The sequence below is a fragment of the Bacillus rossius genome, chromosome 15 (assembly GCF_032445375.1).
Source record: "Bacillus rossius redtenbacheri isolate Brsri chromosome 15, Brsri_v3, whole genome shotgun sequence".
In the NCBI taxonomy this organism is placed as follows: domain Eukaryota; kingdom Metazoa; phylum Arthropoda; class Insecta; order Phasmatodea; family Bacillidae; genus Bacillus; species Bacillus rossius.
The window spans coordinates 10671383-10697333 of NC_086342.1; the positions used below are offsets into that span (position 1 = coordinate 10671383).

The 25951-nt window shown below is 34.5% G+C and overlaps 1 protein-coding gene across 1 annotated transcript; it reads right to left on the reverse strand.

Annotated features, from left to right (window-relative positions):
* Nucleotides 1-376: 376 nt before the first annotated feature.
* On the reverse strand, nucleotides 377-25682 carry LOC134539589 (trifunctional enzyme subunit beta, mitochondrial). Its single transcript, XM_063381755.1, has 11 exons — nucleotides 25560-25682; nucleotides 21654-21810; nucleotides 18404-18591; nucleotides 16589-16776; nucleotides 14862-15036; nucleotides 11765-11895; nucleotides 10865-10992; nucleotides 10216-10303; nucleotides 9815-9965; nucleotides 6011-6099; nucleotides 377-1876 (listed from the first exon to the last, which is right to left on the reverse strand). The coding sequence occupies exons 1-11, from the start codon at nucleotides 25627-25629 to the stop codon at nucleotides 1832-1834; spliced, it is 1410 nt and encodes a 469-aa protein (XP_063237825.1). The 5' UTR covers nucleotides 25630-25682; the 3' UTR covers nucleotides 377-1831.
* Between the last annotated feature and the right edge of the window lie 269 nt (nucleotides 25683-25951).

Genomic DNA, 25951 nt, shown 5'->3' on the forward strand with positions numbered 1-25951 from the left:
GTGTTAAAACAGGTAGAATGAGGTGGTATAGCCATGTTCAGAAAATGGGAAAAGAGAGGTTGCCTAGGAAAATGATGGCATTGTAGGAGATGGAAAGAGTAGATAGTAAAAGGAGAGAGGAGAATACTGGAATAAAGTGAAGGAGGAATACAGGAAGATGGAGGCATTTCTGCCAACTTGGCAACAAGCTAGTAACTAGTAACAGTTGATGATGAAATGTATTTTGATAATGGTTTATTAAATTGTATATTTTATCTTTTTATATTGATTGTAAACTAGACCCGTAAAAATATTTAAGTTTTTCGATAGTTCCATTATTTGTATTCAATTCAAATTTGAAAACCAACATTTTGAAATAATGAATATAAGAGCCCAGTTTAGTTGTTTTAATGGGACTGGGACCGCATACAATCTGTCTAGCGAAACCATAGCAGAAAAAAATGTGCGGATGATTAAAAAAAAAAAAAAAAACTATTTGTGACTTTTCCAACTTGAAAACAAACTATTATTTGTATTTGTCACGAACGAGTAATATAAAAAATTAACAACCATGGAGCACAAAATATGCACACTCCTTTACAATGGTGATTAAAATAAGTGAACGCAATAGTTGCAAAGGCATATAAATTGATAGTCACAATCAAAATACCACTACCACAAAACAGACATTGTGACGCAAAAACAAATTATGTAAGCGTAAATAATGGTTCTGGATTCCATAGTAAATTAGCAGAAAAAGGGTTCGCAATTTTGCTGAACTAAAACACAGTTTATCACAATTTCAAGATAAGTCAGGGTGTCTTCCAACAGTGAAAAACTGGAAAATGGTGGAGATTTGATGTGATGAGGGAAAAGCTGATGTGTACATGTTTTGTAATTCTTCCACTAACTGCATCAGCTACTGGAAGAGCTTAGTTGAAATTACATGCTCTGCCTCTAAATTTTTCTTCTGGTGAAAGTCATGCAAAAAATACTAAAAATACAGCCACACAGTGGTCTACTATGGCGCATCTACATTTTAAGTATTTTAAATTTACAACACAATGGTTTGACAGATTTAAAAAGCTACAAAAATATCAGAAGGTATTAATTTAAAGTTATTTTTATTTAACCATGTAAAAATATAAACAGCAATCTCACAAGTTCACTTATCTATTTAACAAACATCATTTCAGTAAAGTTATAAAAACTAATTTGGTCATTAAGATATGTACATACACATTAGCAAGAAAAAATTCTAATCTTGTAATTGTAATTTACACACTTTGTATTTACTAACAGAACTTGCTTACTAAATAATAAAAATCATACTTGTAACAAAATAATGTCTCATATTAACTGATACAGTAGTAAACTATTATTAGTCTTATGTTTTCAACACACGACACCATTATAACAAATGCTGATTAGTGATCCTACAGGAATACCTAAATTTTAAATAAAGTCATTAATCACCACAGCTCAACCACTAATTATTATAAACCAGAATGACTATTTTTAAATTGTGTGATAGAAAGAATTTAAATTTAAAAAAAAAATATATATTTTTGGTATGATGTTCATACTACATCACTCTCCACCAAGCTCCAGGAATGTTTTCACAAAGCTTTATGAATATACTAGGTGATGGAGGCAACATAATCTCATTTGAATAACTTTACAATACCATTAAAATTCTAGCAACAGTATGTGTCCAGTTTCTTGACTGCTTGCAAACGCTTTAACTATTCTATGAACATAGGTAGGAAAAAAGACATTATGTATTTAAATAATAATCTTAAATTTAGTAGTAAACAGTAACTTGTGCAACCAATTATTACACAGCACCTGTTTAGAGCTTGCCATCTGGGTGTCGTTCCACTATCATAGCCACTCCCTGAAAACAAAAATTGCTTGAAACAAAATCTATTAAGTACTTTTTCTATAAAATAACAAAGTATGCAGAGAAAGTACAGTATAATAGACTCATTATCTGCTTTTATCAAAGAGATAGATGCCACTTATAATTTTATAAGCATTCATGCGATACATAAGCTTAATAATAAACTGCAACAAGTTAGTATTCATGCGATACGCAAGCTTAATAAAGAACTGCAACTCAACCTGTTGTTTTAGCACAGTCCTTTAACAGCTTCTTACAAAAACATCTTAGGAGAAAATTGTTACTTTGGAAGGGCATATACAACTTATATCTTATCTCTACTACAAACTAAGAATGAGATACTCTATAGCTAGGAACAAGATTATATGGTGAATTGCGATAAAACCAAAATAACAACGAAAAGCATTACCAAGCATAGTCTTATAACTAAAATGCAAGGAATTAAGTAGCATTTAACCAAAACTTAATTCAAATCATTAAAGAAAAAAAGGTTTTTCTTTATGTTTGAAATTCAAGGAACGTAATTAATTCCAGGCAAAAAATTGTATCAAAGTACAGGAATACGAAAAAATTAATTTAATTTGGTTTATTGCGCCCACTTATTGAATCAATTATAAACCATAAATGCTTGCTAATTTGATTGTTCTGTATGTATGTTTTAGACCAATTTACTATAAAAATAATTTTACTGTAAAAATGCAGCATATGAATTTTACCATGATTTTGGTAAAGTATTTCAAAACAGGATTTAGAAAAATAAAACCATAAAATCTTGTCTTATCTACAGCAGCATGCAAAAAGCAACAACGGCAAAGCTGTTTCGAAGTGACGCTGTTTAAACGACGAGAGACTGTCTGAGACTTATACTACCGTGCAGTTTATACTTTGAAACTGCAGGCCCTGTCGTCTCGGCAATACTCTAGCACACTGACGAGCCCAGTACCTCCGCGAAGGATTTGGTTACACAAGTTTCATCTTCTCGCGAGCTTGCCACGCGGGGGTGGTGCGCGACGCGGTTGAGTCCGGAACAGATGTAACGTTGCGCGGAGGCACTTTTCAGCCGGCATCCTTCCTTCAAGGCGTAACCAACATCTGGCAGTGTGCACGCAGTGTTGCCGGGGTGAGCCACCATTGGGGTGACCACCCCAGATAACACTCTCACTTTTTGCAGGGAAAATAAAAATCTAAAGGTCTATTCAAATGACCTCAGGTATATGACAACGGGAAGCCTAAGATGTACATCAAGTTCTGTCCCTGCCCAAACACGCCCGAATATTCACCTTCGGCCAACCTCGGGTATATATACGTATATTTATATATTTCTCTGTTTATTTTAATGTAGCTATACTAACCTAACTAACCATCCATAGTGTTTTAATGTAGCTAACCTAACCGACCACTTTTAATATTTGAATTCATTTTTCCTGCGCAAAAATAAAACAAATCCCGAGGTTGGCCGAAGGTGAGTATTCGGGCAGGGACAGAACTTGATGTACATCTTAGGCTTCTCATGTGACACAACATAGATATTTTTAGTGAGGAAGACAAAGCTGCATATCTCATGTCACAACAAAGCAAAACACATATTCCCGTTAAAAACAAATAGTACAAATACCAAATAAAATATTTTTACTAACACTCAACGAATCCCAAAACATAAGTAAAACCTAATGGTGCTTAAAATATCAAAATGTTTTTTTGCCAAATTTTATATATATATATATATATATATATATATATATATATATATATATATATATATATATACACATACACACATATATATATATATGTATATATATGTATATATATGTATATATATATAGTATCAAAAAACATTTGGTAATTTTTTTCATACTATTATAGCAATTTTCCTATCTTGTGATCTTCAGTAATTTTTTTTAAATTGATATTAAAAAAAAGCCAAATCGCATTTACTGATATTTAAGACTTAAAAGTTAAAACTCTGTTCTGGCATGCCCCTTAATATAAAGATAACCCTATGTTATATCAAATAAGTGCTAGAATTATAAGAAGCGTAAAGCACATAAACAGAGTTATCAATTCTAACGTACCAATGCATCAATCAAACCCATAGCAGATATTTCCTTTATCCAGCAACATCAAAAATCATAGAAAACACCATAACACAATTTAACAAACCTAAATTTTACAAAATATTTTACCATGCAACTTTTTTCTCAGGTACAGGCACATGCATTGTTTAAATATTAAATAAAGGCATAAAATCAGTAAAGAATTATGTGTTTGCAATATCACCGACTTAAAATACAGTTTATCTGGCTGCTGTAAATGGAACGCTTGAATAACTAAGGCTTAAATATATAAAAATGAGCACATTTATCACCATTTTGTAAATGAACAACTAAACAAAACTATAACTTTTTTGTTAAATTGACAGAATTTTTGGATGAATTTTAGAGTAGCTGGTTTTAGGAAATAAGGAAAACATTTTTTTTTTAATTTCAAAAAGTTTGTTACATGTAATTTCTATAGCCAACTTATCTTACCCACCTTTCAGTTCAGTATGAACTGTAATTTTTCACAAGGCACCTCACTCCATATTTAACTTTTTTTTCTCACTACGTTTGTGTTACATGATGCGAATTTTTTTTGTTTGTAGTTTCAATTCTCACCCTTTTGCATTCATGTTAGATACTAATTAAAAAAAATTGAAACCCCAACAGGCCTACACATTTTACATGACATAGTTCAAAAATTATGTAATGGGGCCTTTAATTCAAATGACAGCCAGTACTGAAGGATAGAACTGTTCTAATCCAACCTTAGAAGTGGATGAGAATAAATGTAAGAGATCATTATGAAGGAGTTTACTTCTAGGGTTGTGTCTTATTACTAAACTATATTTAGACCAGCTATGTGTTAAAACTATGTAGCACTGTCTGTATTTTGTCATTGGCTGATTTTATTTTTAGGTAAATGTCTACAGTCAGCACACAATGGCCCAGACAAATAGGGCAATGGCTTCTTTTGTAGTTGGCCGCCAATTTCAAGTTGGCATACCATATTAGGTAATCTGATTTTCTTTGGGGGGGGGGGGGAATGCCACCACTTATCTATTTCTACAATAAAACCAAACTATTGCAGCATCTCATAAAAAATATGCTAAAAATAAAAATTCAAGCATATAGGCTTATGTCAGATAATGTACTGTTGTGCAAGTTATTCACTTAGGGTTAAAAAAAAAAATAATAATTTGTATTTAGTGGTTCAACTTGTGAGCAATTAACTAACCAATATTGGTTTTTAATAAATATAACTCTACAAGTAACTATAATTAATTTAATCAAAACATATTGGCAGTAGTGTGAAGCTCCGTAAGCAGTGCAGGCTGCAGTGTCTGCTGCGCTGTGATGGCGAAGCGAGGAAAATATAAAAACCCACAACTCTGAACGTTCCATGACAAAACTCTGCAGCCATCGTTTTGTCTTCACAATTGCACCTTTTATATTACTCCAGCCTCACAGTAACGGGAGTGCCAGTTTATATAGACAAAACTAACAAAAGAGTAGCTTGCACAGCCTCTTCTCTTTCCACAGCAAAGGAATTGTAAAAAAAAGTACATAGATGAAAGAGAAACAAGTTAATAAAAAAATAACATTCTTCTCCTTTGTCTTTTGTTAGTAGCATTGAGGGGGGGGGGGGGGGAGGAATTAGAGGGTCGTAAATATGGGGGAAGGGGGGAAGAAAGAAGTGGGGCCCCTGCCTTTCACGTAGTGAACAGACAAAGAAGAACCTAGGATCAACAACACCAGTGCTGTAAGTGCCAAAAAGCTGAGAAACGGAACACAAAGACTTGTAACTAGTGAAGACAAGATACATACATGGTGGGACCCTTATCCTTCCAATGAAAATGCCAAGATTTTTTTTCCCGCCCAAAATTAAAGGTGCTATTATCATCTTTGAAAGATTTGTGAAATGGGAGTGCATGACTTGATGTAAGCTTTTGGACATACGCCATTGCTTAGCAACATGGCGTATGTCCAAAAGCTTACATCGAGTCATTAAAGGTGCTACCCACACACGCAGGGGTGACCCTTGTGGTGCAGGTAAATACGGTAACAGAGGGCGGCTAGTGAATACTACCTGTCCGCCGGCCGCACACGCCGCTATGAATGCCAGCTGTCCGTCCTCTTTGATCAGTCTGTTGGCAGAGTGCGTGGTCAACCTCACACCTGTTAACAAAACACCCTACAGGTTAACCTCCTCATCCCACCTTTTTTTTCTCAAAATTTCCCACGTCGAAAATCTGGGCTTTGACTTGCGGAATTCAACTAATATCACCTCGGTTGGAGAGAAAAATGATCAGTACCGTCAAGCTTGGGTCACAAACCTGTCACGTACACAATATTTTATTTTTATTTTTTTAGATTCCACTTAGTTTCCAAAACATACAACTTCAGTGTTAATTGTTTTTCTCTCTATAAACTCTTTTGATATAAAATTATAGTGTATTATTAAAAAGGTTTGTCATTTGATCATTAAACTTGAATTGGTTTTCCTTTTATTCTTTCATTTTTTTTGGCTAGAAACTAAAGTCCTTCCTTAAAAAAACAGCACTACTTAAGAATTTATAAACATTGTCAGGAATTTGTTTTTAAAAAGGCATTAAACTTAAAAACTACATGTAAAATGAGTAATTAAGTTTGTTGTTGACAAAAATAAACCAGTATCACCATGCTACTATACAATCAAAGAAATGAAAGTCCACGGTGTGTCGGACAGTGATACTGTAGACTGCCACTGTAGTATAATTAAATGTAAATTAAGACATTAAAATACTATATTTTCATATTTTTGTCAGCTGTGTTTAAAAAAATCTACAATGTGCAGCAGACCATTCAAAAATGGTGTCTTTTCCTGTGTTTTGAAAAGGAAATACACTAGAGTCCCGTTATAGCGAGGTGTCACGGTTCCGGGTTTGATCCTCGCTATAACCGTGTCCTCACTATAACCGAATTGGACAAATTTTGGCCCCCAAAAAATAAAAATTAACCGAAAATAGCATAAAAATTGTGTTTAAACCTGTATAATTGGAAAATAATAGGTTATATTAACGAAATCTTAATTTCTGTGAGCAGATGTGTGAATTCTCTTTAAAACGATACCCCATAAGTACGGATGCGATCACCGATTGCGTCAAAATAACCAGAATACCCTACCACGCCACGTAAGTATAGCATCTCAGCCCGCGGCCAACACAGCATTGTCCTGCTATCTATCGTCGACGCGGGCTGTCTGCTGGCGGCCATGTTGGTTCGGGATGTTGATAACAGGTGGTGCTAGTGTAGCGCGACGATTTAATTCCTTACAAAATAGCAGGAGTGCGGCTGCGGCAACGCACGTACGAATCAAACGAAATAGTCGCTGGAAAACTATACTTTTCATTTAAAGAAACCTGTAAACTTTTTTAGAAAATAAATTTGGGATTAAATTTAAACCATCACCACCCCTTTCCCGGACAAATACCCCAACAACTGACCGAAACAAAAGTTACAAGAAAACTGTCCTAGCGATTCGGAAATAAATACGGTAGTGCCTACTAGAGGTGTAAAAGTAACGAAAAAATGCGTACCCGTATGTATTCGTTACTATAACAATTAGTACTCATTACTATCGTTACGTTACTCGTTACTTCTGATACCGCATAATTTGCTATGTTATGTTGCAGCAACGAATCCAGTCGTATTGCGTACGCGTACAGTATGACGTCGCGTAAATAATAATAAATAGAATATAAACAATTAATAGTTTTTGTTAACCAAGAAACAATTAAATCTCATTAGAGCGGCTTTTTAATATTATCTCTTTTAAGATAACAACAAAAAAACGTGAAAATATACGCGATTATAAAAACAAAAACATACATACCGTATTGGCCCGAATATAAGGCGACCCCGAATATAAGGCGACCTGCAGTTTCAGGAGGCCAAACAAATGTAAAAATAATTTTTGGTAGAAATTAATGTGAAAATTCATTAGACATACATTTTGTGTTGATAAATCGTTTTTGCATTTATGTATAACAATTAATTTATATTTATCACTTTACTTATTTAAAATAAGTTTGAATGGCCTACCCTAAAAGTCAAAAGAAAACAATTAGAAAATATTTACACTTTTAAATATTACACTAGAAATTTTTTCGTGTTTACTCTAATGAAGCTGCATAATTGTCATCTTCAGAGCTGTTTATTTGTCTAGAGCTCGTTCCCCGCCGTTCCACCGATGTGTGATTGTTGATTTTTCACAGTTTACTGTATCTACGAATTTAAAATTTTTACAATGGCTATTAATCACTCTTAAAATACAGCATTTAACTTTCCGTTTGACTTAAGCTACGTATTACCACAGAACAAGGTGTATTACTATTTAGTAGTGTGTTTAACGTAAAAAAAGCAAACAAATAATGCATCTTGCCGGAACAAAACAAGTGGCTAGCTGACATGATGAAGCATACGGCCATGAATAACTTCGGTTACGTGACCGCGTATATTTGTCCATATTACTCTCTGACAGAGAGAGTCTGTTCTATGAATTTGAAAGAATAATCTATTATAATTATGAAAGGTTTTTACATAAATAAAGAGTGGATTATTAAAATAGCTTTTGAAGCAACGTACCAAATTCCTGTTAATATGGCGTCTTCGAGCATGTTCGGCAATGTTCGTTTTACAACAAAGAAATATTGTGGAAAGACAGTTGGCAGCCGTGAATTTCCATACATTACATCCGAAATGTTTGTAAACGTAAACAATCGTTCTGAAAATAACTGTGATATTTTAGTACAAATATTTCAGTTAAAAATCTGAAGATAAATTACCGTAAATGTTAACACGCGATTGTACACAAAGTACAAATATGAATTGTGAAATAAAAGGTTGCCATTTTGAGATGCTTCAACATTCACGTTTTTACTCAAGAACAAATATTTTAATTTTCAACTTCAAACAATTGTAAATTACTGCAATATTAGGTGGATTTATTGTTTTTACCGTGTGAGGTAACAAAGTTTTAGTTAATATAAAAAATCGTGAACGTTTTGTTAAACAATGTTTCTACTGTAGCTTTCAGCTTGGAACTAATGTTTGCGGTTCTGACGTCTTGGGTGCGAAAATAAGGCGACTTCCAATTTTTGCATCTCTCGTTTATGTAAAAATGGTCGCCTTATATTCGGACCAATACGGTATTTCTAATTTGTAAAAAATACTTTTTTACGTTGTTTCTGTTCCAATATCAAACTTTGTCTACACACGGTACAGATAACTAACGGAAGTTTGATAAAATAAAGAAAGGACGGGATTCTATTTTTAAAGCCACGCACTTAGGTGGCGACTGCACAGCTGAAGAATGTGACAGGCGTCAACGGCAAGATGTCTAGTGGCGAGCGAGAGGGGTGGAGATAAAGCAGACAAATAACAAAAGCGCGCTTCAAGCTCTCACGCCGTAAATTCCTCAAAAATACCTCGTTATAGCCGTGTTCTCGCTATTACCGTAATCGCTATAACGAGATTCTACTGTAGCAGACGAAACGTATGTTTTTCTGGCAGTATTACTACTGGATATAAAATTATCCTTCTTTCAGAAACTGCGCAAATATAATTGAGATTACGTTGTAAAGTGTTTGCAATTTAATGGTACAAGATTTTAAGCTTGTTGCATATGACAAATATGTATCGAGTTATAAAGATTCTTGAGTATCGTCCTGTTGAGCATAATGACGTCTACTTTTGAGTCAAGTCAGAAGAGACACTGCCCATTTCTATAAAACACCCTTCAAAACTTAGATTAAAAACCTACCAGAACACACTATTTTAAAGAACACAGCACAATCAAAATATTATTTAAAGTATACCAAAAAAATGTTGGGGAAAAAAATAGGAATCTTACCTGTGGCAGCAAATGGGTGGCCCAAACTGAGAGACCCGCCCCAAGAGTTAAATTTGTTCAGGTCAGGCACGCCAACCTTGGCACTTCGTCCCATGTAGTTCTGGGCGAACCAATCAGAGTCCATGGCTTTCAGATTGGCTAGGATTTGGCCCTACACACACATACTGTCACTGCTTAGAATTAAAATTTAAAATAATTTTTTTTTATTGTTTGTGAAAATACTGAAAAAAACAAAGTGATAAATAAAAGACAATTAATTTTTTTATTCAAGCATTAAAATGTAGGCTTTTTAGATTTAATCATTTTTACACAATGAGCATTAGTTTATAAAAACAGTTGGCAACACTAGCCAAATCTAAATAACTGCTCATAGGTAATATAGGCAGATACATAATACTTACAGCAAAAGCCTCGTGCACTTCCCACACATCAATATCCTGTAGTTTCAAGCCCGCTTTCTCCAATAATTTCGGGATTCCATACGCCGGCCTGCAAGACCAACCTCAACATAAAAAAAAAAACCCTAACCATTTGCTAGACATCATACGGAGACTATGCAACACAAACTAGCAGCCAAAAACTACACATTTCTAGGGAAATTTCGTTTTGGAAAAAATGAGATTTCGGTTCTTTTATTTTCAAATATTGTCTATTCATTAAAATGTTTTTATTATACAACAAATTTGAAACTAAAATATTCCTTAACACTTATTTCACCAAAATAGTCTCATTATTATTGGCACCTTATCCACTTACACAGTAAAATCATTAGTAATAAGCATGCCTAGAACAGAAACACTCAGAAAAATTAAAATTCATCAGAAACTTTTGTGTATTAGAAACACTCTTATTAATGTAAAAAATGCAAGAACAAACAAAATCATATTAATTTTTTCTTAATCCATCTGGGTCATACATTATAGTATAAAATTAATACTAAACAAATTACTTACACTGTAAATAAATAAATAAACAAACAATTTCAGAGGCCGGCTTCAATTCAGGTCAATGCGTACAGTGACAAACTGCGCAGGTTTTAAAGACACTCACCCCAACAACAGCTGGTCCACGGGATCCTGGGACACGTACAGGAAGTCCCTCAGGTAGGCTTTCGGCTTCAGACCCAACTGCTTCGCCTTCGCCTCGGTCGTGATCAGACACGCAGACGCACCATCTGTCTGTGCAAGTAAGGATTAGAGCAATGGTCACTCTGCAAGTTCGTAAGTCGCAGCGGTAAACATTTCCGAACGTCCACACGAAGAGCCAACAAAATTATTCTTATAAAATTAAATTAATTTTTCTGATCCGTGCACTTTAGTTCAAATTTTGGCCAGACATTCCTTGAACTTCAAAAATTAAAAGATTACTGTTTTACAATTTGAATTAAGTTTTAGTTGCATTTCGAATTCAATGTATTAACTTACTTTTCAGTGTTATGCAGTGCTTTGAAATAATTATCGGTGTTAATGCAATTCACCATACAATCCTGTCCCTAGTTATCAATTATCCCATCACAGTTAAAGGTATCTTTCGTTTAATTTACACGCGGACTCAATCCCAAGCGTACATGCTGACAACACGGCAGTCAGAGAAGGATGTTAAGAGGTATTTAGGCCCTGGCATCGTGTATCTTCCATCTTGTTGCTATAATTCTAATTTTGAACTATTTATCCCAATTTTTAGGACATCAAGCCATAAATCATACCTCCCAGACCTCCTATACCTTGTTGCAAACACGTATTTACCAAGAGGCTCTAGTGTGTAAGTGCCGCGAGGAAATAATTTGTTATTTCATGCGCGCGACTACAACTGTCATGATAATCACACCAGTTCACAAGTGCTGAGTTCAACAAGTAGCCAAAGTTAAGTCATATGCCATGTCAAACCACAAAAAAATTTGAAATTACAAGATGGAGAGGCCTAATCCCCCTTAAGGAAACCAGTCCTCACCAAGAAAGATGAGTTCGCCGCCGTGACGGTGCCGTGTGGCTTCACGAAGGCCGGCTTGAGCTTGGCCAGCTGCTCCGGGGTCGCCACCCGGATCCCGTTGTCCTTCGAGATCATGTTCTTCACGCCAGGCACTGGAACAAGCGGGTCATAGGAAGTTGAGTTTCACACATATCAGGGATGGGCCAGACAAATCCTCAAATACCATCAAATCCTTAGCATTGGAAGGATTCTATATTCGAGGATAAAGATTTGAAGAAAAAATTTTTAGAGGAAATAAAGTAAATTAAAAAAATTCAACACTGTAACCATAAAAGTTTACTAGGAAATTTTTGTTTCTACATACCTATAATGTTACCATTACTCAAGATATTGTATGTTTAACATGCAATTAATTATATAAATAAAATTAGAATATACATTGATTCAATAAATAAACTTAGTTCATGAACAGAACATTTAAATGGTAAAAAGTTTCAAACCCATTTCTTGTATATTATTAGTGGTGCACCGATATGACTTTACCGATTACCGATTCGATTACCGATTATGAGAGCAATAATCGGCAGATACCGATTCAGTTACCGATTATAATAAACATTTTTTTTTTTAAGTGCAATAATGTACATAAATTTTTTTATTTCCATGTGAATTTAGTAACAAGATTAGGTAAAATTGAGAATACAGTTATAATAACAGTATAAAAATATATAAAATACACTATTTAGTCATTGCAAAGTGTAAATTAAATTAACTTCTATTTATATTTGTTATTGTAAACAACTTGAACTACAGTCTAATAATTGTAATTTACATTAGGTAAGTTTTTGTTGCGGAAAACTAGCATTATTGTCGACTATCACATAAGGTTGCATCGAGAAATTACCGTTTAGCAATGTAAACATGTTGCTTTATTTTGTTCACTTGAGTGTATAGAAAAATGTTTCCACACTTCACATTTTTTCTACCTACTCGCCATCTCACTATAATTTATATAATAATGACTCAAAACCAATTCTAGCACATGTGATTTTATTTATGTTGACTAAAAATATAAAATTATAAATACGTTTTCACTTTTCACGTCACAAACAAATTACCAAAGACACCCATAACGAGTTGGTAAAATGCAGTGATAAACTCTAGAAGGTATCGGGACCACGATTTTTGAACATCTACGACTCAAAAAGATCGATTGTCAACTGCTTGTGGTATTTTGTGTGCCATCTATTTTACATCTCTGGCTAATAGGTAATGTGCAAGGCCACTAGACAAAAGACAACAAAAGACGAAACGTAAATAAACGTGAAGGAAAAATGTGTATTATTGTTCGAGGCAATGAGATTTATTAAACTTAACGAAATATCTGTAATCATGATATGACGGAGTTTGATGAATTTTGTAATATATACAAATATTACCGTATTTCGTCCTAAAATGTGTAACAAAATATTACACCGTAAAAACCTACTTAATTACGCCGGGACGTAGATAATCGGCAAAGTAATCGTTAAGATAATCGCCGATTACGATTAATCGGTAAGTACCCATAATCGCCGATTACGATTCATCGGTATCGGCATCGGTGCACCACTATATATTATTATTATTTTGGATCCCTGAGGCCTACATTTGGATTCGAGGCATTAGAAGTTAGAAACAGCATGCCTCTTCATCTGTTACTGGCATGAGCAGCTAAATAAGAATGCATTAAGGCAGTAACAATAAGGAACCACTATATCACTAATTAATAGCAACCACAGTTCTCTAAAATACTTAAGGACTATACATAGGATATCCCAAAAAACCTGTAATAAAATTTTCCTGACTTTCCATGACAATAATTTTAAATTTCCCTAGGTAATTACTTTAACAATTAACTCATGTTACAATTTTTTGGAAGAAATAATGAAAATGCAGACTCCAGCACCCCTATATCTGGCCTAGGTCTCTCTCCACTGTCTATTTTAATGAGAGCCTTGCATAAACCTAATTATAGCATGTATGACTATGCAAAAAAAAAAAAAAAAACACAATCTGACAAAAAAAAATATTTTTCAGTCTGGATGATAGCAAATAGCATGACATTTTTACCATACAATTACTATCACTAGGTGAATTTTTATGACTTTTCCAAGATTTCAAATAAAATTCCTGACTTTCCCCGATCAATTCAAACTTTCCTGAATTTTCAGAACATGGACCCTTTGGTACAAAGTATTTTGGTCACAAAAGTGAAGTGTTTTCCAACATGTAACACAATAATTTAATGCAAGTTTGAAGAGGTTTTACTTTTAAGCTTCTACATGTCATGTGGCAGTATCTATGTCACTCATGACATAGGGTTTGTGCCCTGATGCACATCCCACACACATTAAAAATATGAATCACCATCACCATGTAAATAACAAGAATTTCATCATACAGATTCACATAATTGTAAACAAAACAAAAAATTATAAATTGTAAACATTTTCACATGTTAAACTTCATAGATGGAACAAGTGTTGGAAAAGTTAGGTTTCTTGAAAAATTTTTTTGAAATTTATTGGATTTAAGAAAGCAAAAACATTATATGCAGGAATTGTAACATTCATGAAACATTTTAAAAAGTAAATAAATACATACATTGTTCTTACGGGGGAAATGGGACTTTGAAATTATGACGTTATAAGCAGGGACACTATAACAGTGTTCTAATGTACTATTGCACCGCATAACCAGTTTTTTTTTTAAATTAAAGCTACACGAGTGTTTGATGATGCACCGTTCATGAAACATTTTAAAAAGTAAATAAATACATACATTGTTCTTACGAGGGAAATAGGACTTTGAAATTATGACGTTATAAGCAGGAACATTATAACAGTGTTCTAATTTACTATTGCACCCCATCACCAGTTTTTTTTAAAATCAAAGCTACACGGAGCGTTTGATGATGCACCGTTCATGAAACATTTTAAAAAGTAAATAAATACATACATTGTTCTTATGGGGGAAATGGGACTTTGAAATCATGACGTTATAAGCAGGCACATTGTATCAGTGTTCTAATGTACTAAAATCGAAGCTACACGAGTGTTCGATGGGAACCAGTAACCTTTAATTGGCAGCACGTCCGTGAGGTAGCCCTTCTCCTGGGCCTGCTGGGCCAGCATGTGAGACCGCAAGGCGTACTGGTCCTGCTCCGCCCGGGAAACCTTGAAGGCCGCAGCCAGACGGTCCGCCGAGTGGCCCATGGTCTCCCCGGACGAGAACTCTGCCACGGCGGGCAGCTGTCGGTTCGAAGGAGAGTAACGTCAGGGTTCCACGTCGCAAATATTATCTTTGAAAGATTTGTGCAACGGGAGTGCATGACTTGATGTAAACTTTTGGACATACGCCATTGCTCAGCACATGTATGTCTGTAGACATACACGTGTTGCAGACATACATCTGTTGTGTTTTTTTTTTCGTAGTTTTCTTCCAAAAGTTTACATCAAGTCCTGTTGCAAATCTCAGCACAGAAAAACTTTATCCAGAATTAAAATTTAAATTTCGAAGCACTAAACTTGGCATGCTGGTGGTCACAGTTTTAAGAGGCAATATTTAATGAAGTAAAATACGAATGTGAGTCAGTTCAGCATGTAAAAGTGAACAGCATCATCTAAGGATTTCCTTCATAATCAGTTACTGTCCCTATAAACAAATACAATTTTAACCCTTTAGAAAAATTTTTTTATGTTTATAAGTCCAAACATAACTTTATCCACTTCATGGCAAGGATTTACTGTATCACCAAAATACCACTACTCATATTCAAAAGAAACTAGTGAAACAATTATTAGAATTTTTTTTTTACTTTTAAGTAAAATATTCTAACACTTTTTTTAAAATCAAGTGTCATTTTTTCTTCAAATTTAAATAACCACAGCAAAATTGAACAGCACAAAATACATCAAACATTCATAGAAATGTGCTGATTTAAGTGGCCATTCCCCATATACTTATTTTTTATGTGCTACTATTAACTGAAGTAAGGCATCAAAATTAATGTTAGCTAAAAGGCTGGAAATTAAAGTTTTGTCACTTCAACTACTCTTGCTGTTAAATTAGTCTTTTTTTGTAGTGAAAGATCAGATCCTGATTTTCTCAAATTCAAATGAATTCCAGAGAGTATTATGAATATACCCCTCAAATTAAAATCTAGGTGTCAAGGTAAAAAAAAAAAAAAATAAAAAATATTAACTAAGGTGCTGAAACATTCTACCCTTGAAATGGTTGTTTCAGAAATTAAGTTTCCAGGATCAATGCACATTGTAATTTAATTTATATACTAATTACATGTTAAAAGTACAATATCTAGGGAAATGTTACCCAGGACAAGTATGAAGAAAAAAAATTGGCCTAGTAGATTTCAGAGGTTATCAGTGTTTTATTTTTATTTTTAATTTAATACTGTCCTTCGAATATATATATTTTTCGAACATGGAATCTTTCAAACTTTAAAGATGTGTTTTTATTTGTACTCTTTTGTGATCAGTTCTTTAGTTTCATTACATTATTATTATTATTTCTAGTTCTTCAGTTTACTTTTACATGACTAGTAACTGAAGAAAACTAGCTTCTACTGCGCAGCTTAGGTTCCCCACTCCCTTCTTTACGACAGAGAGGCGAGTGACGGAAATTCTCAGACGCCAAGAAGGAAGAAGGGGGGAACCTAAGCTGCGCAGTAGAAGCTAGTTTTCGTCAATTTTTTAATCTCCATCAAAACCTTTCCTACAGCGAGCCAGTAGTACGTGACCTTCGTGCCGGCGGACACACCCCGGGGGAAGGGGGGGCACGCACCTCGGGCACGAGGAAGGACGGCCGGAACGACAGCAGCAGCTTCAGCTTCTGCTGCAGGCTCTTGGCGCGGTTTGCCTGCAGCATCAGGCTGCGCATCTTGCGCGAGTGCCGGATGGGTATGTCCGACATGAACTCCACCCCTCCGGCCAGCACCGTCTCGTACACCCCTGCCGCTATCAGGCCCACCCCTGGAACAACGGCCGCCAGCATGGGGCATGCGTCAGGCACGCAAAACTCTCCTCGCGCTACTCCTCTATCGACGCGTCTAGCAAGACACTGGAACAGAACCCTATGACTTCTCTAGATCTTTTATAATTTTCCCCCAAGCCAAACATTAGGTCTAGGCGAATTCTTGTTATTTGGAAGTGAAGCAAATATCAAATCAATTTTTTTTTTTTAAATATTTGCAAAGTCAAATTGAATTGCAAATTGGTTTATAATTCTCAGAACTTTTACAGGACCTTTAATAAATATTTGGTATATCGATGGCTTAGAATGAAAACCTCGTATCTCAATTTTTGGACGAAAATACGTTTTTTTATGTTTTTGGTTGGAAAACCTCGTATCTCACAAAATTTTTGGCTGAAAGAAATAAAATGTGCATCCTACTGCTTTCAATTGGGAAAAAAAGAAACCACGTAAATCAGTAGCACAGTTTTTTGTCTCTGCTGTAAAATTTGCATTTTATGAGATAAAAGGTTTTCATTCTAAGCCATCAATATATTTCCTTAAACTACAGGGTCATTTTTATACCTAAGCAAAATCAAACTTAATACCATACAGGTCTACTGTTCATAAGGAACGTGTCGATTTTTACGTCAGTAAAATAAAAAAATATCTTCCAGAGATAATTCCCATTTACGATTTGCGTAGACAGTCTCCAAATATTTATATTTAATCCGTGACTATGAACTGAAGTAATGCACCAAAAATTAAAAAAAGCAAGATAGCAAAAGGTTACTAGAAATTTGAAGTTTCATGACTTTCAATACCGTTACAGTACCATGACCAGTTGTCCTTCAGTATCCGTAGCATAGCCAGGATTTGTGATCGAGGGTGCCGAACGAAACTAAAGGAATAAATTTTTGATAAGACTTTCTGAGGATTATAGGGGCATGCAATTACCATAATCTCCCTCGACAAGCGTACTCCAGAAATTTTTTAATAAGGCGATGCTAAAAAATGAATTTTTAGGCTACCAGAGGACCCTTAGGTACCATTATTAAAAACCCTGCCATTCTTTAAAAGTGTCAACTCATGAACGGCAGATCCTCACAATACCACTGCTTATGACTATATTCCATTTCGTGATTAAAGAGAAGGGTATCGTTCTCAAAGAGTTTTGGGATTACAAAACAGATATATTAAAAATAAACATTTAAAAACACATGATAATTTAAAAAGAAGTAGCCAGTTTACAGGTCCCTTCCCAAATAATCAAAACGGTTTCAGCCTTGATTTATCAACACAAGCGATATACTTTTTAACGTCGTTTCGACGCGCAATAAAGCCTCTTTAATCCGGCATTATCGGAGCCACTGCCACTCTGGACTGGCAAATTTTTTTCTTCCGTAACATCAGAATTTCAACACGGTTTCAATGGGAATAAACTGGCCAATAAACTGTGCCATACACTAGTCATTTTAAGCATGTTACCGAGTTGCTTCAGAAGGAGGTTGTGGCTCCTCTCTCCGCTTATGCCTTCGCAGGTATCGTAGCACCGGAAGTTTGCGAATGTCTATAAACGGCGATAAAAATGAAAAAAAAAAAAAAAAAAACGCGGTGAGAACCGAGACAGGGCCGAGGGACACGCACCCGTGGTCATGGCGGCGTTGGAGCTGATGCAGGCCATGGTGGTGGTGTGGGCCGGCGTGCTGTACGGGAAACCGGCGGCGAGCGCCGCCTCCCGCCCGATGTTGCTGGTCTTCACCTCCTGGATCACCGTGCCGTACGTGATGTAGTCCACCGCCTCGTGGGGGACCCCGGTCTTGCGCACGATCCCCCTGCACGGCACAGCGCTCCGTCCGAAATCATCTCGTTGCGCAATCAAAAAAATTGAAGGAACCCTTTGCTTCATCGCCTTCACCACTGTAAAGAGGTGGAAAAACCATTCCAGGAAAATAACCATGTTAAAATAGTTAAAAGCATGAAAGATAATTTTTGTAGGTTATTTCAATTCTTACAGTTCTAATCGAAACCCTCGCTGCACAACCAAAAAAATTAAAGGAACCCTTTACTTCCCCGCCTTCACCACTGTAAAGAGGTGGAAAACCATTTTAAATAGTTAAAAGCACAAAAGTTAATTTTTGTAGGTTATTTCAATTCTTACAATTCTTACCGAAACCTTAATTGCGCAACCAAAAAATTAAAGGAACCCTTTACTTCCCCGCCTTCACCACTGTAAAGAGGTGGAAAACCATTCCCAGATAATAACCATGTCAAATAGTTAAAAGCACGAAAGTTAATTTTTGTTGGTTATTTCAATTCTTACAATTCTTACCGAAACCCTCATTGCGCAACCAAAAAATTAAAGGATCCCTTTACTTCACCGCCTTCACCACTGTAAAGAGGTGGAAAACCATTCCCAGATAATAACCATGTCAAATAGTTAAAAGCACGAAAGTTAGTTTTTGTTGGTTATTTCAATTCTTGCAATTCTTACCGAAACCCTCATTGCGCAACCAAAAAATTAAAGGATCCCTTTACTTCACCGCCTTCACCACTGTAAAGAGGTGGAAAACCATTCCCAGATAATAACCATGTCAAATAGTTAAAAGCACGAAAGTTAATTTTTGTTGGTTATTTCAATTCTTGCAATTCTTACCGAAACCCTCGTTGCACAACCAAAAAAATTAAAGGAACCCTTTACTTCATCGCCTTCACCGCTGTAAAGAGGTGAATAACCATTTTAAATAGTTAAAAGCACAAAAGTTAATTTTTGTAGGTTATTTCAATTCTTACCGAAACCCTTATTGCGCAACAAAAAAAATTAAAAGAACCCTTCACTTCACCGCCTTCACCGCTGTAAAGAGGTGGATAACCATTCCAGAAAATAACCATGTTAAACAGTTAAAAGCACGAAAGTTAATTTTTGCTGGTTATTTCAATTCTTACAGCTAAGCCCCATATTGTCCACAATTATCTCTGGAACACACATCAAACCCAAGGATACCGTCTATCCGAAATTTTTAGCCCTATCATATACTTCTAAAGTTCAAAGACAGTAAAACAGGTCTTTTTAGTTTAAAGGTGAGATACAAAGTACAAAAAAAAATAAAAAAAAAATAAAAAAAATTCAAAAGTTTTTTTAATACACAAAATGTAATCACGTGGCCTGAAATTCACCAATTGTACGGCGAAGCGTTGTTTGCTGCCAAGTCGGGAACAAAAGAATATTAAAATACCAGCATTTATCCATTACTTGTATGCTGTCAATCTTTTATCAATAACAAGATTTTAAGGATACTTGGTGAATTCGAAGGACTTTTAATAAAGCTTATTTATTAAAGACAAATTTTTTTTAAAGGATTTCAAGGAGGTGTATGAACCCTGCAAAACAGCCAGGAAATCAGGCTCTTTCAAGACGATTCTTGTCTGATCCGGGTTACCATACACTTACTTCAGCTTAGTTCTATGAGTTTTTCCTGTTTCATAAGACACTTTTTTCCTGTCTCATCGATCTGGCAAAACAAAAAATTATACTATCAAAACACATGAAAATTTAACTCTACATGTTTTCCTGCACAGTATATACTAAACAGTTTTGATCAAAATTATATAACCTACACTGCCAGCCTAATAAAAATAACAAATACTATGCAATGCAATACTATCGATTATGATTAAACTTAAAAGATGATGCTTAAATATATATTTGCTTCTGGAACAAATTAATGCATATTAATTTGTTTGTATCCCTTACACTCAACTATGTTAGTAGAAAATGGATACGGATTATTAACAGCTAATTAATTTACGATTTGGTTTTATGAATTAAAATACTGCGTAGTTTGAAAAATTAATGTACCCTTTTTAGACTGATATGTAATACTGTATATATGTTTTTTCAACGTTTTGAAGAGATTTTACAGTTTTTCCTGTTCTGTAAAAACAGAAAATAACTAAAAAATAGAATATAATGTAGATGATCAATGAGCTATTATCAAACAACTCAAAAAAGAACTGTCCACGATGTAACTAAGATATTTTATGAGCAGACATTATTGGCAACAAAAATGTTTTTGTACACTTGATATGTTACGGTACAGTTTTCTACTCACTAATTTGTAATAAAAAAAAGTTTCCGTGGTTAAGTTCTACATGCGCTGTTTTCTTCCACACATTTCTGGCCTGAATTGCCCAATGACTTTGTAAAGAGGTGCTGGATAGAAGAAACTTCATATAAATGTAAAATAATGGCTTTCATTTTGTACTACATAATTGTTTATTTTCAATGATGGTTAAAAATTCATACAATAAATAATTTTTTTTTTCAGTAGGCCTACTTTAAATATAATATGAATAGGTAATTATTTATACGATACAAGCTATATTTTTTGGTACCATTTGAAATTTGCCGCTTACTGGCAAAATCTAAGTGAGATAAACTAACAAAATAAATTGTGCTGGCACTTGGAAACAATACCATGTTGTTTGCTGAAGATGACAAAAAAAATAAAAATCTTTGTTGAAATGGTAATTTATGTGGTGTTAGTATAATGAATACAACCAACCTTCCACTTTGAATACTATCGATCTTATTTACTAAAGCAGCGACTCTACAACCTTCAAAAGTAGAAAACCACTTGCAATATTTTAAAAACCTCCCTTTTTTTATTTAAAAAAAAAATAAATAAATAAAAAAGGACTAAGTGCACATACAAACAAATTTTATTTTGACGGTTTATCCCCTTGGTTCTAATAAGCCATGACTTTTAACATTTACATATATCCGAACAAATTTCAAATTTAAAAAAAAAATAAAATAAAAAAAAAAGCCACAATCCATAATGAAGGACTGGGTCAGTAAATCTAATTCACAAAAAATAAACGTAACTAGACTCACAAGAGCGAATGCTTCGCCAAATCAATGGCCATAAGGCGGGAGTAATCTGTGCCGGACTGCAAAAAAGGCGTCCGCACGCCGTCAACGAACACTATGTTCTTCCCAGTCTTGTCTTGGAGTTTCCTGCCCGTGGCTGTGGCCAGACATCTCTGAACGTCTGGCAAAAATCCACATATAACACACATATGGCAACACTGTGGTAATAATCTTTAGTAGGTGTTCTTCTGGTAAAATTAAAATTTAATTATCAAACGGTAGTTTCTCAGAAACACTGTTTTCAGGGTAAATAGAGGAACACCTTTAGTAGTCAAGAAAAGTATTTTTTAATTTTTTTCTCTTTATTACAGAAAAGCTGCGACACAAAAATATTACACAGGCACAGTTCCGAAATAAAAATTAAAAAATCAATATTAGTGTTTAAGTACTTGCATAGGTATATACTGTGGTCATACTTCAACAGCATCTTTGCGATAATCCCAAGTCTGTTCTTATTTTTTCACTTGTGTGTTTATATTTTATCATGTCATGTTTTGTGGAATTATATAAAGATTGCCTCATTGGTAAAAATTGGAGGAAGCCTAATAATCACATTTCATATCTTACATGCCTTTCTGATTTTAACTGCCCTGACATTATTCAGGCAAGATTTTTGCAAGCACAGTAGGGACTCACTCCATGGTGATTCAAAAATACTGGGCTTACAGAAAGCCAAGTTTTCGGGCATGTGAATCATAGGTTTCCCAAAAATTGCTTCCAACTTATCCATCATGTGAAAATTGTACTAGTTAAATTTATGTGAATTTATGTTTTTTTCCCTCTTGCTGTAACATTGACAAGTGTTTTTAGTGTTGTTGGGATAAATATTAAAACTGTGGAAGGTTTGTACATTAGATTACAGCTACATTACAATTTCAGGAACGTAATAAATTTGCTAAATTTATTTTCAACATGTTTGTTATCTTTTGTCACAATAATTTATGATGCAGCTGATCGGAATTATTTTTAATAGATTAACCGAGTCTGTTTTCAAAGTGATATTTTCCTGATTTTGTTGTCACCACCCTACTGCACTTGATACTAGCTGTAACTTACGTAATATTTTTATGTCGCAGCTTTTCTGTAATAAAGAGAAAAAATTTAAAAAAATACTTTTCTTGAATACTAAAGGCATTTGTTCCTCTATTTAACCTGAAAACAGTGTTTCTAAATTCCTACTGGTTTCTGAGAAACTACAGTTAAATAAGTGGCCGCCACCATATTCTGCTTTAATTGCAATGCTGATCCTGTGGTTTTCAATACATGTAAGAACGCGCATATTTTTTATTTGGTTATTGTAACTCAATCCCAAGTATCAACCCTTGACAGAGATTTTTTTTAGCAGTATGGAGACATGAAGTACTAACTTGTTACGTGCTGACGCACGTAACCTGACATACAAAACGGAACTACCTATTACGTTTGACACACGTAATGACAATCCCTATAATATGCCAGGTAACGTGCTATCGCACGTAAACGTCTGTGCTTCGTGCCTCCATACTGCTAAAAAAATTTCTGTCAAGGTTGATGCTTGGGTTTGGATGCTCAGTATAGGGACTCAAGTAATTTTATTTTGAATTATTATTTACAATCCTTTGGGTCACAATATCCAAATACCAAATATACACATTCATACTAGTTGCTTTGCTGCATAGGCTATTTAATGTGACCTAAAAATGGTAATTTCTGAGAAACCAGTAGAAATTTACTGTTTACAAAGGGTAAAGAAAGGAACACCTATAAGTATTTTAAAAAAAAATATATTCTGAATTTTATTAATTTATGGAAAAGCAGCGACATAAGAATTTTACAGCAACTTAATCCCGTGGTTCTCCAGAGATTCTTAGGAATATAGCGTAGCTGAGGCTGTTAAAAAAAAAAGGTACTCTAATGTCAGTATGTTATGGCCGGGGCCAAGATGTTTTCTACATTAATTATTTTTCCATTTCAAGTGAACATTGTTCAATATTGTTTAATATTCGCTTGAAATGGAAAACCAACTCAGGTAGAAAACATTCTGAGCCCAAGCCATAATGGCATGACATTATTTCCCTGGTCTTTCATTGTCCTACCTGCTAATGAGTTCTTTTCTAGGAATCCTGCCTTATTTTTAAAATTACATTTTAGGGGATAGTTAAGGAACATTAGTAGTTTACGAAAACAGCATTTTCTTAATTTTTGACATTTTTTTTCTTCAGATGATCTACACTGGATAACAGTTCTGAAAATGGTATATTAGAGATACTACCACAGCAAAATTCTTGAGTCGCAACTTTTCCATGAATAAAAAAAATAAAATTCGGAAAATATGTTTTTTGAACATTAACGGCCTATCCACCCTGTAAATGGCATTTCTTTACTCCTACTGGTTTCTGAGAAATTACTGTTTATAAGTCACATTAGATAACCTATGCAGTGAAGCAGCTGTCACCATGTTGTGCTCTAATTGAGTTTCCGATCCTGTGATTTTTCATACATAAGTACATTTGTATTTTTGTTCTGGCCTGTTCAAATAAAGTATTTTCTGAATTTTATTTTATTTTGTTTACGGATTTGCCGCGACACGAGAAAATTAGCGCTACATTAAAACAAAATCTGTGAATTGGTGTGAACGGTTGGTTAGGTTAGTGAAATTAAAGATACTTCACTCCATTTTTCAGGGAAATAAGCACTCAAAACACCATTTTTGGGATTGACATTTTTTTTAAAAGTTGAAAGCTTATTTTAGGAAATTACCTCTTTGAAAATGGGCTGTAATAAATCAAAATTATTTCAAGAGATCATCGGGATCCTCAAGTAACAGTTTCAGTTTTAACCAATCACCAGTTGAGAGAATTTACATAATTAACAATTTTGTCTTTCTACCGTACATATTTTCATACGATAATGAATTATGATTTAAGTTGAATAAAAAGGATTTTTTTAAACCTAAACTCACAATTTTCTTATTTCTTTCACGTGCAGGATCTTTCGAAATACTGAATTAAAACAGCAAGCATCATGTACAACAGGATCAAGCCTTCAGGATCCAGGGATAAACTTGGATAAATGAAACACCTGCCATAACAGAATATACGACAGCTGTAATTAATTCTCTTGGAAGACTGCAAAATTCAATGTCAGCTACTTCAGAGCACAGCACGTATTCCTCAACAATAAAACAACCTACATGAAATATAAGAATTAAAAATTCCTTAAAATTGAAATACAGTCATTTAAACAAATTACATTATTACACCACCACCTACACTGACTAAAGTTGTCAAAAAAATATATATATAAGGTGTAAACTGTCCCCCCCCCCTCCCAAACAAGTAATAATATAGAAACTTTCCTTTCAGGGGTGATTCGGGAACATCTCAAGTACGTGTAAAACATATATTCCTATTTATCACAGGTAAATAATGAATGGCGACAGCAGCGTAAAAGCATAGCTATTATATTCATATAAAATTTAATTTTTTTCACGAACTAGCAGAAATTACGAAACCATGCATTTGAACTAAATTTAGGGACGTATGTAGTGTACGAAAACCACGTTTTTCAATTTTTTTTTCTTTTCGTTCTAAAAAGCCGCGACGTCCTATAATTACATACTTCAGTATAGATTATTACTTATGAAACCCAAATTCTTAAGGTAATTGAAACCCGCGAAAAAAAATTTATTAAGAATATTTTTTATCATGTTTAAAAAAAGGAACTTTCTCATCAGACCTTACCTAAAAGTAATACAAATTTGCTTAGTAGTTCACAATCTATGCTTTACAATCTATATTTAGTAGTAAAAGGTTGTTTGACAAACTTATTTACAAATAAAAAATATAATAACATCCGTTTGTATCTAAGTACATATTACTTATTTCTTACCATAGTGTTTATGTGATAATTTGCCAAGAAACCTCCCAGCAACCAAAGTCCTACCACCACACATCGCCATTTTCAAATAGGCTGGGGTCAAAGGAGTAGCTGTTGGCCCATACTTGCTGGACAAAGACCACAGGCTATGTTCCCGAAGTTACTCGCTCTTACTGGGAAGTTACATCAAAATGTACAGTTTCAGACCGTAGCATAAGTATGGGGCTAGAGTGCACTATTTGGTACGAAGTAATTTTTGATTCTAAAAGTGGATATAATTTTTGTCAATAGGACCATAAAAAACCGACTCTGACAAAAATTGCGACTGATTCACTCGCAACATCTTTCCTAGTAGAGAGAGCAAAATTCTAACCAGTCAATAGAAGGCTGATAGCTAGTTTACA

What these genes read in the sequence shown, in the direction of transcription:
- LOC134539589 (XM_063381755.1), bottom strand. Translation starts at nt 25,629, where the DNA reads ATGGCGATGTGTGGTGGTAGGACTTTGGTTGCTGGGAGGTTTCTTGGC. An exon ending in ATTATCACATAAACACTATG is followed by an intron (nt 21,811 to 25,559) that starts GTAAGAAATAAG and finishes GATTTTTGCCAG; the next exon opens with ACGTTCAGAGATGTCTGGCC. An exon ending in CGTCCTTCCTCGTGCCCGAG is followed by an intron (nt 15,037 to 16,588) that starts GTGCGTGCCCCC and finishes TCGAACCGACAG; the next exon opens with CTGCCCGCCGTGGCAGAGTT.